Raw genomic sequence first — 14398 nt, forward strand, 5'->3', positions numbered from 1 at the left:
TGTAGGTACCTACTTAGTTATAAATGAATTTAACATTATCGTTTACAGACAAACACCGTACGTATTATTATAATTTTTTTTTAAGTTTATATAACAGGGAGATTGTAATTTTTTTGCGTAAAACGTATCTTTCAAAATGTTAGATTCTAACAGGAGTGAGGAAAGTGGACAAATGTAAACCGGGCCCGCGGTTACCTTTTTTGTTGTAAACTCGGTCCGGAAGTTTTAAATAATAAAAAAGGACAGTTGTCAACTCGGCCCGATAATTATTTTGTTCAATAAAATTTAATAAGCACGATTTAATTTAATATGCAAATAATAAGTAACGTATCTATATTCTATATCTTATCGGAACAATTTGTTGTCAACGAATGTTATACATCAGTGTGTATATCGATGAGTGAATACATCAAACACATGGCTTTTTACTTAAAAAAATAGATTAATATTATAACCTTACATTATTAATTATTATTTATTACACTACAGTTTTACTAATATTTTTACACTTTAATAGTTTTATATACACTTATAATTTTACATGGATACATTTTACTTGTATTTTTTATTACTGAAATATATTACTTAAATATTTACACAATTTTAGTGAATTTTACATTTATATAAGAAAATTCATACTATGAATAAAAATATGGAAATGAAGATAATTTTTGGAGGATAATGATAATCGCCTCCTCATGGTGTCCTCTGGGTAATGCTAAATGGTTCTCAAAAATATTATACATACATTTTTATTCTTTACTGACAACTGGGAAATATAACTCTCAAAATGTTCGATGACATGTTATAAGCATATCTTTTTGATGGAATGGTACGTTTCGGCGCGTGACCGTTTCGGCGATATGGCGATTTACTTATCTGTAACATTGTCTCGCCGTATGGCGTGTGGTATAGAAATGTTATCTTTATTACTATAAGTTATTGTTATTATTACTACATGATAAGGTGGTCACGATTATCGATATGGATGATCAGATAATTTAAAAAAAAACCTTCATTGCGAATCTCAAAAAAATTCATGCCGTGCGTGACACGTACTATGAAAATCTTGTGTCGGGAAAAAGTCCTCCAAGGAAGTTGAAAAAATTTCAAGACACAGTAAACAATATTTTGTGTTTTTATGACTTATACTCTTATTATAGTTATTATGACGAAATAACTATTAAATAATTATTTCGTCATGGTTATTATTATTCATTGTTAGGCGTGTTAAGAGTAGCTATTTTTATTACTATCAGCTTAGTAGTGAACGGTGGTATATATTATTATACTAGTGTTTGTCCAGAAATAATTTAGATTTGACCGATTTGGGACTATTATGTGTGTAGTACAGAAATTTGGATATTTTAGGGACTGCTAAGAGGTATGGCAAATAATATTCCTTTAAAATAAAATTGTAAATAATTTTGTTTTATATATTCGCTAAATAATAATGTTCTATTTATATGTTTAACTGTATTAACTGGGTATAAATAATTATAATTATTTTGTTTTATTTATTTACGATTTAAAGGGACTGTGGTATACATATTTATATTATATACATTTTACTATATTCAATTATATATAACTATAAAGATTTGTATTTATTTATTTATTTATTTATGATTTTAAGTGACTGTGGTATTAATACATTTTTAACTGTATTACATATAAATAATTATTATTATTTTGACTTATTTATGATTTAAAATTACTTTATTTAAAATTACTTATTATATTATATAATACGTTTTGTACATTATATTACATTTTTTTTTACTATTAATTTTCGCCGAAATGGTCACTCGCTGAAACGGACATCGTCGAATTGACATATCGCCGAAACGTCTGCGCCGAATCGCCCGTGCCGAAACCTCCTAGATCACTTTTTGATACCAGTTATTGTATATTATTATGTATCCATTATTATTCAAAAGCAATGATTTTCCAAATAATAAAAACAATCTCCTAATACCTACTAAATATTTTTAAATCATGCAATCTATAATATTCATAATATACCATAACTTATAATATTTTATAAATTATTTTTAACAACACCATAAAAATAATTTGTTTACAGTAAAAGAATGTAAGTAATTCTTATGTTATTTAACTGAATTAGTAGTATCATATTTATATTTGTGTGGAATTTAAAATTTACATTAATACTTAATAACGTTATACAGTTTAATGTTTAATGTAATTGTAGGTACGTCCATAAGTTATTTGTGTCATGTGTGTGTCACCATTTCCGAATGTTAAGTACCTAATTATTAGGTCAGCTACATTATGTGTATATATTCCTGACATGATTATTTCTTGCAATCCCAGTAAAAATTTGAATGTGTTTTCTAGTGCAAACATTTTATGTACTCTACTACCTATATTCAAAATGCTTTTTTTTTAGAAGGTCATAGTCGACTATAATATATTTCTTAGATTGTAAATTATAATGTATACTATAATATTTATTAAATAGTATGTTTATTATTTTATTTCTAGTGGATGATGCAAGTAAGTGAATATTGTATTTTCGTTTATGTGTTTAGTTTTGCAATTCAGTTTATGTGATTTGTAATAGAATACAGAGTTTAACCAGAGACAAATTAAAGTCTAAAGATCGGTACCTTTACAGAATTGGATATAGTGGGTGGTGTTCCTAAAAATCAATATTAGCTAATCCTATATATAGCTAATGAGAAAAACTAGAAGTTAATAAACTACCTGTTGGTATTTACCAGTTTTAAAATGAATATAACAAATGCACGTCATATTGCTTAATTCCTTCTCAATTATATCGGTTTTTTTTTTTACTGATTTAAATCATGTCCTATGCTAACCTAACATTTTTCATCTTAAATAAAAAAAAAAAAAACGTTTTAGATATTTCACTTTCAGAAATCAATAAAATGACAATGACTTGTCTACGAAATGATTGTTAATGGATTGAATAGTTTAATTGTTTACACACAAGTATAAAGAAATACTTGAAAGATGTATGAAAAATGCATATTATTTGAACAAGTATAAATATGTAATCGTACAAGCTTTAAAATCTAGAGATGGTCATAGTTCGAAATAATGCATAATTAAAAAAAAAAACGCTTGCCAAGTCAGGGATCGTAATGTAAACTTTCTAGATTTTTAATTTTTAGAAGTTTATGAACTGATATCACACCCAAGCAGTATAACAATTTGAATACAAAAAAATGTTGGTGTGTACAGCCCCACAAAAATCATTTTCATTTTGTGAGACAGATCTCCGAAACCAGAGAGTGGATTTCTTTGTTTGGGGTCTTGTTAGATTCAAATTAGTTAGGAGAAGTGCAGTGAAAGTTTTCAGAACTTTATCTTATGTTATAGTTAATTCACTACAGAACATTAAAAAAAATTAAACCAAGGCATTTTATAAGGCATTTTTTGATGTTTTTCAGTTTTACAGCTTTGTAGTGAATTAACGATTGGAGATAAAGTTCTGAAAATTTTACAGCTAATGTGAATCTAACAAGACCCCAAACAACAAAATCCGTTCTCCAGTTTCGGAAATCTACCTTGCTAAATGAAAATCAAGCGAAAAATAACTGTTTTTTTATCTGTGAAAAATTAAATATTTTTTTAAAAAAAATTTTAGTTCCATATTTAGTATATTTTACTTAATAATCCCTTTTAAATGAGTTATCAACCAACTTTCTAGCTATCATAGTTTAGGAGAAAAGTTAAAAAAATATAATTTTCGGGACAGTTCACGCCGAAGTTTTTATGGATTCATATGGTTATACCACTTGGGTGTGATATTAAATCTCTTTCATTAACATTTTATATTAAAGCTAGCTAAATTACCCGCCTACTCATCATTACTGAGTTACATTTTTATTATTTTCCTATTTAACACACATTTTTGAAGTTCTCAAAATTCAGACTTTTTTCATTTCAATTGCCATACTTACTTGATTAAAAATCAAGAAAGTAAAACGCCAAAAAATCTCTAAACTATGCAGTTAAAGTAGCAACCTTCACGTACGCAGCACAGGATGTGGTTGTTTAATCGTGATCAATTTTTTTTTGCTGGTGGCCGTACGAGTTTGCTATTCTTATTTCAGTCCCTATGGGTAAAGCCAATAAGTTCTATCGTCGTTGTAAAAAAAATTAGAGATTTGACTTTAATTAAAATCACAGTTTACGAAAATATATAAATATATAATACAGATTTATACAAGTTTTAAATTGTTTCTGGAAGAATTTTATATTTTTAGATAGCATATCTTTTGACTTTTGTTCCATGACCACAACATTTTAAATACTCTGATTACATTAAATACCTACTATCCTTATTATAATATAAAATTGTTGACTATTTTAGTCGATACTATTATTGTTTCATTAGTTTATTATTAAACTATATGATGATTACGTATTACGTATTAACTTTACAATAAGTCTATTATAACAATTCTGTTAATATTTGACAGTCCTTTATTTTTCTTGGACCTTTGATTAAACACTTTTGGAAAAATAATAAGAATATAATAATTTTTTTTTAATTTTTTTCAGAAAAAGGTATGCAACATTTTTTTTTTTATTTCATCGATCTTTATAATTAATTTTTTGAAGTAAAACTCTTAACAGAGAGTGCGAAAATAACTGTCAAAGCCTGGCGTCACGACACGACTGATAGCGTAATGGTTAATACCATGAGCTATCTACCACGTCGTTGCAGGTTCGATTCCATTCAGAGAAAACAACTTTTTTACTTGTAAAATGATTTTTTTTATAACTTTTATTTAATTTTTAATATAAAACAAACCATAGAAACGTGTGTGTCGAATCGTTTTTTTCTCGTACTCTATGTAAAGAAGGTTCACATCATCTTCGGTTACTCGCAACCATGAACTAAGAAGTTATTATCATTAGTTATCTTCTTAGTTCATGCTCGCAACATTTAAAGTTTCGTAATACAATTACATAGACAATTTTTTTTTATCTTGTTTTTTTATCAATTTAAAATCATAAAAATAAACTTTCCAAAAGCAATAAATTCTGGATGAGTGGGACCTTGTCCAAATGTTTAATAATTAATAATAAGTTCAGCTACATTGCTGTGTATGTATTATAATATATTCCTGACTTGGTTATTCCTTACAATTACGGTAATGTTTTCAATGTGATTAAGTGCAAACATTTGAGTATGTAATTATTAAAAATGCTTTTATTTTAAATATGTTCCTTAAAAATGTTTTGATTCTTCATATTTTTGACACATTTGGTCATAGTTGTTATATATGTTACTTTTAAGTAGGGAAGGGTGTCAGCACTGTATTAAGGAATGGTGGGCTAGGGTAGTCTACACCAGTCAAAGTGACAGTGAGTGTGAGTTCACCCATGATGAGTGCGACGTGTTGTGTTGACCGATGTCTTTTATGTTAACTAAGAAGTAATAACTATGTGAAATGTGTTTAATAAACTGTATCAACTAAATGCGAATGATTTAAATGTGTAACGTTATTCTATAATAACCCTATGGGTATTAGTTTATATTACATAGTGGACGGGGACTAAAATTATTATAACTTTTATCTTTATAAATATTGCGAAGTGAAACAAGTTGTATATTACAAAAAGTACAAATAAACTATAAATAATTTAATTATAAACTAAAAAAAAATATCTATGCTAATTAACATCAAATTTAAAATTGTTCTTTATTTTCACTAAAGCCTATTATAATTAAAAATTGATCTTCTACTGAAAAACTATAAATTAATTGAACACTATTCAAATAAATCACTGGTTTTTCCTCTTTAATTATAACAATATACGAATATTTTATAATTATAACTACAATTTCTTATTTATTACAGCTACAGATGGTATGTAATCAATTTCATTTTTTTTTCATTTTTTTATTATGGTCTTTATTCTTACAACGTTTTCCATTACAATAAGTACAGTTGGAAATCTATTAAAATTTCAGGGGGAGGGGCTGACGGTTTTGATATCAATGAGTTAGCTCCCTCCCTGATATTTTTATTTATTTAGTATGGCCCAGCAACAAACACATATTGTATACCAGTAGTCAATATCACAATTACAATTACCTTAATAAGTGTCACAATAATAGTTTAAATTAAAAGTAAAATTTATTGGTAGATCATAAGTCAATGTCTAATAATTTGAACCATTCTATAGCATCATTAAATGCATCTGCTTCACATCCAGTTCCAGGTAGTCTTCTTATTATAATATTTACTTGTGATTTCACTTAATTTATTTCTTAGATTGTGAATCATAAGGTATATTATAATTTATTAAATAGTATGTTTATTATTATATTTCTAGAGAATGATGCAAGTACGTGCATAATCTATTTTTTCTTATGTATTTAATTTTGCAATTAAGGTTAGGTATGTGATTTGTGTCTTTTGTAATTATCACTGTCCTAAAATCATTAATTAATCATCGAGTACCGTTGTAGGTATCAATCCGTTAAGGTAGGGCTCGTCATCCCAATAGGTATCAAGTTTAACTATTATTACATATTCCCCTTCCATAACAATATTTTAGTCAAGACACAAAAATTATAAAAAAAAAAATGTAACAAACCATCATTTTTAAATTTATTATTCATCAATATTTTGATTGATTTCAAATTATTCTTTTTGACCAAATATCTCTAAAGCGTTTGTATTTTTTATTTTTATGTACCTTAGATTTGATGGTAGGTCCATATCATATAAAGAACTAATTATGATTATTTTATTTTTTTTAGAGATTATAATCTTCAGTACGTATAATATATTCATTTTAGTTCTATGTTTAATTTATTTATAGAGATTAAGATGAATTTATTATCCACCATACAAATCATTAAAACATGCTTTTAAAAATCTATATAGTACCTATAATTTATTTAAACATTTAAAATTTTTGAAAACTAATAAAAAATATATAATAAAATTAAAATTAAAATAAATCAACTTTTTAATATTTTGATTCATGTAAGGAACACAAAATACAAGCAATATTGCTTAAATTATAAAAATAAATAAATAATTGCATGTAAATAATAATGCATAATATATGTAGGTATAATAACATTTAATGTTATTCCCTGCTATAGTAAATCTAGTCCCTATACTTGCATGGCTTACTATTTTTCTTATATTTTCCCTTTTGTCTTGGATTTTGCAACGATAAAAAGACAAAATCAGATTTAATGAATTAAAGAATATTGTTGAAATCCATGCGAATGATGGCCTAAATATTGAGAATGCTAAATTTATAATGGATTTGGTGACAGACAAATGAATACTAATCGATTCAAAAACGATTTACCCGACAATGTTAAAAATCAAAAGTAATTAGTTTATTGATGAAATAATTTTTTTTAAATTAAAATATTATCTATAAGGAAGAACACGTATATAGCCACATAAAGAAATTAAGCTCTGTAAGATTCGAATAGATGTGAAGATTGAAAGATTCTAATTTATTATGAGTAATAGTGGAAAAATTGTATTATGAACTAGGTATTTTATTTTTTTATTGCTGTAATAATATAATAACTTTTGAATAACCTCATATTAAATTGTTTATATCTATAATTATTATTATATCTTCAACATATATTTAAATCATGCATACGCTAGACACCTTTCGGTAGATTGTTGTAATAGCTAAATGTTTTGTAGAAGGGTATAGTAGGTCATCCTCATCCATATTATAGTTATATAGTTTATAGCTTAGACTATGAATCATTTGATACGTTATAATTTATTTAATACCTAGTATGTTTATTGTTTTTTTTTTTCTAGAGAATAATTCACGTACGTGAATATTGTATTTTTTTGTTATGTAATTAATTTTTCAATTCAGTGTAGGTGATTTGTTATAGAATACAGGTTCAACCACAGCCCAATATATGTCTAAAGATTGGTACATTTACAGAATTGGATTTAGCTGGTAGTTTTCCTAAAAACCAACATTAGCTAAAATACTATACATAGCTAATGAACAAAACTATAAGTTAATATACTGTAGGTATTTACTATTTACCAGTCCAAAAATAGATTGAACAAATGCATTAATTTTTTTTTTATTATTATTATTATGATTTATTATGTCATGCGCTATGTTATCATTTTTCATCTTAAATAAAAACAAACGTTATAACTATTACACTTTCGGAAACTGATAAAATGACAATGACTTGTCTACGAAATTAATCACACGATTAAACAGCCACAGCTACAGCACACGCTAGGTAGGGTGGCTACTTTAACCCACGAAAATATAGGGATTATCAACGTTTTTGTGTGTTTTGGAAAATATATATGCATTATCTTGAACTATGACCTTCTTTAGATTTTATAGCTTATACAATTACGCATTCATACGTCTTCATGCGTGTAGGTAAGTATCATAAACAATCAACTTGCTTAAGAAACAACTTTCAGTGTAACGATACATATCGGTATAAAACGATCGTTCATTAAAACATATTATGTGTATGGTGTATCGTACAGTATCGGCCTGAGTCATATAGGTATAAATTAGCTAGATTTAAGTAGTGTATATAGATTGAATAATTTAATAATTTACACAAAATATAATATAATATATTTATGGCAGATGCATATATGCACATATATAAATGCGTAATCGTACAAACTTTTCAATCTAAAGAGAGTCATAGTTCGAAAGAAGGCATATATTTTCCAAAAAACACATGAATACTATACCTATACTATGGGGGTTATAATAGCAACCTTAGAGCAGCCTGTGGCCGTTTTTTCATGCGAGGGTTACGAGTTTGGTACTTTGGTCTCCTTATTCCAGTTCTCATGGGTAAAAGTAATCAGTTCTATACTTCTATCTACGTTGAAAAAAAAAATAAGATTTGACTACCATAAAAAATCATAATTTACGAAAAAATATAATACAGATATCATACATTTTTTAAATTGTTCCTAGAAGAATTTGGTATTTTTACATAGTATATCTTTTGATTTGCCATGTTTTATGGCTTGGGTCATTCTATAATTTGACGGCATCTGCCCGATTACACGTTACATTTTTTATGACAACCAAACGATATCAAAGATTAAATTAATGTTATAACGTCTCTAGATTACCCCTAGAAACCGATGATTAATATATATTTAGGTTACCATAGCAACCTAACCATACGTTTTTAGATTCCAAGCGTAGCTATGAATGTATTACATTGCAAAACAAAGATTAAATTAATGTTATAACGTTTCTATGTTACTCCTAGCAAACGATGATTAATATATTTAGGTTACCATAGCAGTGTAAATACTCGTTTTTTGTTCCAAGACCACGACATTTTAAATACTCTGATGACTTTAAATCTTTATTATATTATAAAATTGTTTATTATTTTAGTAGATACTATTTTTGTTTTATTAGTTTATTATCATACTATGATGATTACATATTATTTATAATTAACTTTACAATAAGTCTATTATAACAATATTCTGATAATATTTGACAGTCCTTTTTCTTCCTGGGCCTTTGGTTAAACATTTTTAGAAAAATAATAAGAAAATTATGATTAATTTTTTTAAAAATATTTTTCAGAAAAAGGTATGCAACATTTTTTTTTTATTTTATCTATCTTTATAATTAATTTTTTGAAGTGAAACTTCTTTACAGAGGGTTCGAAAATAACTATTAAAGCTGAGCGTCACAACACTACAAATAACGTAATTGTCAATACCACGTAATTGCGGGTTTGATTCCAGTCGGGGAAACCAATTTTTTTCTCTTATATATTAATGTTTTATAACTTTTATTTTATTTTTAATATACATCAAACTATAGAAATGTGTGTGACATGACGGCTGAAAGTTTTTTTTTCGTACTCTCTGTAATACAATTACATAGACAATTTTTTTCTTATCTTGTTTTTTTATCAAATTAAAATCATAAAAAATAAACTTTCCAAAAGCAATAAATTATGGATGAGTGGGACCTTTCCCGAATATTTAATAATTAATAATAAGTTCTGCTACATTGCTGTGTAGGTATTATAAGATATTCCTGACTTGGTTATTCCTTACAATTACGGTAATGTTTTCAATGTGATTGATAAGTGCAAACATTTGAGTATGTACTTAACAACTAAAAATGCTCTTTTTAACTATGATCCTTAAACATGTTTTGATTTTTCAAATTTTTGACACATTCGGTAATAGTGGGTGGGGACTAAAATTATTATAACTTTTATTTTTATAAATATTGCGAAATGAAACAATAGTTGTATATTACAAAAAGTTAAAATAAACTATAAATAATTTAATTATAAACTAAGAAATTACTATGCTAATTAAGATCAAATTTAAAATTGTTCTTTATTTCTACCAAAATCTATTATATATCAAAATTGGTATTCTTATGCAAAAAATGTAAAGTCATTGAACAACCTATTCAAATAAATCACTTGATTTTCTTCATTAAATATAACAATATATTATGAATATTATATACTTATACTAATAAATTATTACCGGGTATTTTCTTTCTAGATGCTCGTAAGTTGATTTTATTTTAGTAATCATTTTATTTTATACGATAATATATTAGATGAACCACAAATGTGTACACAGTTTAATAAAGTGTTTTTTTTTTTTTTTTATTGATCTTCAAAAAACAACTTGGCAGCATAGGCCATTAGTTCACGAGTCTTAATTACTAATTAAAATATATACAATAAGATCTTATATTAACAATAAAGTTACATTTTGTGGATTAAATTAGTTATATTTAGATATTTTATAATTTTTTTGTTCTGATCTGGGTTTGGACCGAGGATTGAGTCGAGGGTATCAGTCATTTTGAGGTCCGTTCGCTCCTGGTTGTAGATGTGGCATTCTGTCAGGATATGTTTGACAGTGAGGCGTTGGCCACAGGCTTCGCAGTTGGGAGGTTCATCTTTTGATATGAGATAACCATGGTTAATCTAGTGTGACCGATTCATAAACAATTTAGAGTGGTTTCTTTTCGATTGAGGTTGGGATTATCCCATCTGAAGGTTGTTGACTTGATCTGGTTAAGTTTTGTGGTCTGGCTATTCCAAGATATGTGCTATTTTTTTCTTATGTATGTTTAGAATGAGTTTTTAAATTCATCGTATGTAAGGGAGACTAGTATTGCTGTGTCCTTGTTGCAGATGGCCATTTTTGCATATGTGTCCGCAGTTTAATGCCGGTATGCCCTGGAATCCATATCAGTATAATTTGTTTTTTTTTTTGCTTCGTCGAGTTTATTTTGGTTGAGGATGGTAATGTCACTAGGGTTGGTTTTGTTTTTAATACTATTTATGGCGCTGAGAAAGTCGCTAAGAATTAAAAACTTGGTGTGCACTAAGTTGTTTATTATTTCTATAGCTTTTAAAATTGCCAGAGCTTCAGCAGAAAATATTGAACAATCGTTTGGGAGTTTGAATGTTAAGTTTTGGTTTTCGAATATGATTGCGATTCCAACCCCATTATATGACTTTGAGGCATCGGTATATATTTTTTGAAAGTTTTTGAAGTCATCGAGGATTTCATGCACGTGTCTTTTAAATATCTCAGGGGCAGTATTCTGTTTGGGTAGGGCGTTTAGCTCAGTGTTAATTTGATAATTGTTTTCCCAAGGGAGAGTTGAGTTGAATTCACGAGGGATAATTCTGACTGAGGGGAATTCGTTTTCGTTGGTCAGCTTAGCAATTACGTTGTTTATGTTACTGTATTTTGCTCCGTTGCGGCTGGCAAGTCTTGCGATGTTTTTAATGGATAGCTCTTATCTTCTCATTGAAGGAGGGGGTATGCCGGCTATGTTATAGATACTGAGTGTTGGGCTGCTTCGGAAGGCTCCTAATGCTAGTCTTAATCCGCTATTGTTTACTGTATCTATCAGTTTTAGGGTTGATTTGGCTGCTGTTCTATATAGTATTGATCCGTAGTTGATTTTGGATTGCATGGTTGCGTTGAATATTTTTATTAAAGAATTGGAATCACCGCCCCATGAGGTATGAGATAATATTTTGATTATTTTTAGTGAGCTGCTTGTGGGTTTTTTTAGGTGTTTAATGTAGGGAAACCAAGTTTGAGGTTTGTCAAATAATACACCTAACATTTTAACCGTTTTTTTGTTGGCAATTGGGGTATAATTTAGTTTGATATCTAGCTCATTGGCTCTTTTTTTGTAAAAGTTGAACAAAAGGACTTCCCAGAGGAGAAGTTGAATCCGGTATTGTTTGCCCATTTTTCTAGGTTATTGGTGGTTATTTATAAAAAAATTTGAACAGTTTTGACGTTGTAACTCCTGCACCAGTAGTTGAAGTCGTCGGCAAATAAGTTGCATTTTACCGGGGGGTTACAGTTCAGGGTGATGTCATTAATTGCAATAAAGAAAAGTGTTACTGAAAGAGCTGAACCATGAGGTACTCCATTTTCTTGCGTGAATTTCCGAGATAAATGATTATTGGCTTTTACTTGGAATTTTCGGTTTGCAGTAAAATTGGTTATAATGTTAAGCAGTCTACCTTGGCATAATATTGAGTTTAATTTAATTATAATATTATGTCTCCAAGTTGTGTCATAAGCTTTGGCTATATCTAAGTTAATTACGCCCATGAGTTGCTTGTTTTCTAATGTTTGTTTGATTTCTTCATTAATTTCGTTTAGGCTATCCATTGTGCATCTATTTTTCCTGAACCCATTTTGTTTTGGGGAAAAAAAGGATATTTTTTCTAAATACCATGAAAGTCAGTAATTTATTATTTTTTCAAATAGCTTGCACATAGTGTTGAGAAGAGTTATTGGTCTGTATCCATCAGTTTTAAATTGGTTTTTTTTTGTTTGAGAATGGGTATTATGGTCCTGATTTCCATTTTTTGGCCAGTATCCCTCATTCCATATTCGATTATATATATCGAGGAGAAATTCGAGAGTTTTAATGCTGAAGTTTTGGATAAACGAGTAAGGAATAGAATCAGGTCCTGGACTGTAGCTTTTAAATTTTTTGAGCATGAGCGTTATTTCGTGTAGGTTCATTGCTTTGTTGATGTGAGTTTTGTCTGCGTGGTTTTGATTGGCAGTGTTAATTATATCTTCTTTCTCGCATTTATTTTTGTGTGCTAGAAAATGAGGTTTATAGTTGTAATTGTAGAAATAATTGCCTAGGTTGTTAGATATTTGGTCGGTGTTGTTAACTAGTTGATTTGTATTCATGTCAATTAGATTAATCGTTCGGTGTCGTCAGAGTCCTTTTAGTGATTGGATTTTGTTCCAAACTAAATTGGTGTCAGTTTTTTCATTGATGCTACTAGTGAACTTTTCCATTACCAATTTTTTGCTTGATCAGGTATTCTGATTTAGCTCTTAAATGTTTTAGTTGTATGAAGTCATCCTGGTGGGTTTTTTTGAAAATTTTGAGTGCATCATTTTTGTCCTTAATTGCTTTTTTATGTTTTGATTCCACCAAGGAACTTTTGGTTTTGGAGTTTTGGAATTTGTTTTTCCTATAATTAAATTAGCAGCTGAGATTATTGTTTCTGTGAATTCATCAACCAACTTTTCGGTGTTTTTGAACTCAGATAAATTTATTTTATTTACTTTGTCTTCGAGCCATTCGGAGAATAGTTGCCAATTTGATTTTCAAGTTCCATCTCTCGAGTTTGGGGATGCTATCATTGAGGCGGGTAACGAGTTGTATGACTATAGGGAAGTGATCACTGCTAGTAGTATTGTTTGAGACCGACCAGTCAAGTCTTTGTGCGAGGGATGCATTTGAAAATGACAGGTCAATATTTGAAAGGTTACTATTAGTTGGATTTATGCGCGGTGGTTCCATATTGTTGAGTAGTACCAAGTTGTCGCTTTCTAGGATTTTCTCGATTTCTTTTCCTCTATTATCAGTATTTTGAGAGCCCATCTGACATTGTGACTGTTGAAGTCGCCTGTTATAATGAAGGGCTTGGGTAATTGCTTTATTATATTTTTGAGGTCTTTTTCCGAAAAGGTGTGTTGGTTGGGTAGATATATATTGCATAAACTAACTTCGATATTGTTGAGTTTTACTGATGCTGCTATTACTTCGAGATGTGTTGATATAAAGAACTGTTTAGATGGGTATAGGGAACTAATGTATATTGTTACTCCACCGCTGGCCCTGAGTCCGGTGGTTCTGAATTTGCTAAAACCATTGAAGTTGGGAAGTTTTGCGGCATTCAAATTTGTGAAGTTGGTTTATTGAAGACAAATTATATCTGGTAGGATTTCAGATATTAGAATCTTGAGTTCATCTAGCTTTTTGTAGAAGCTATTCATGTTTCATTGCATTATTTCATTACTTTTTTAGTTTTATTGTATTAAGATTATGT

At 28.4% G+C, this 14398-nt stretch overlaps 2 protein-coding genes across 2 annotated transcripts; both read right to left on the bottom strand.

Annotated features, from left to right (window-relative positions):
* Positions 1-12302: 12302 nt before the first annotated feature.
* Positions 12303-12710, bottom strand: LOC132945693 (uncharacterized). The gene has a single exon (XM_061015457.1). It carries the CDS (start codon positions 12708-12710, stop codon positions 12303-12305), a length of 408 nt encoding a protein of 135 aa, XP_060871440.1.
* A 72-nt stretch (positions 12711-12782) lies between these two features.
* On the bottom strand, positions 12783-13247 carry LOC132945695 (uncharacterized). The gene has a single exon (XM_061015458.1). It carries the CDS (start codon positions 13245-13247, stop codon positions 12783-12785), a length of 465 nt encoding a protein of 154 aa, XP_060871441.1.
* Positions 13248-14398: the final 1151 nt, after the last annotated feature.

Source organism: Metopolophium dirhodum, chromosome 5 (assembly GCF_019925205.1).
Source record: "Metopolophium dirhodum isolate CAU chromosome 5, ASM1992520v1, whole genome shotgun sequence".
Classification (NCBI taxonomy): Eukaryota; Metazoa; Arthropoda; class Insecta; order Hemiptera; family Aphididae; genus Metopolophium; species Metopolophium dirhodum.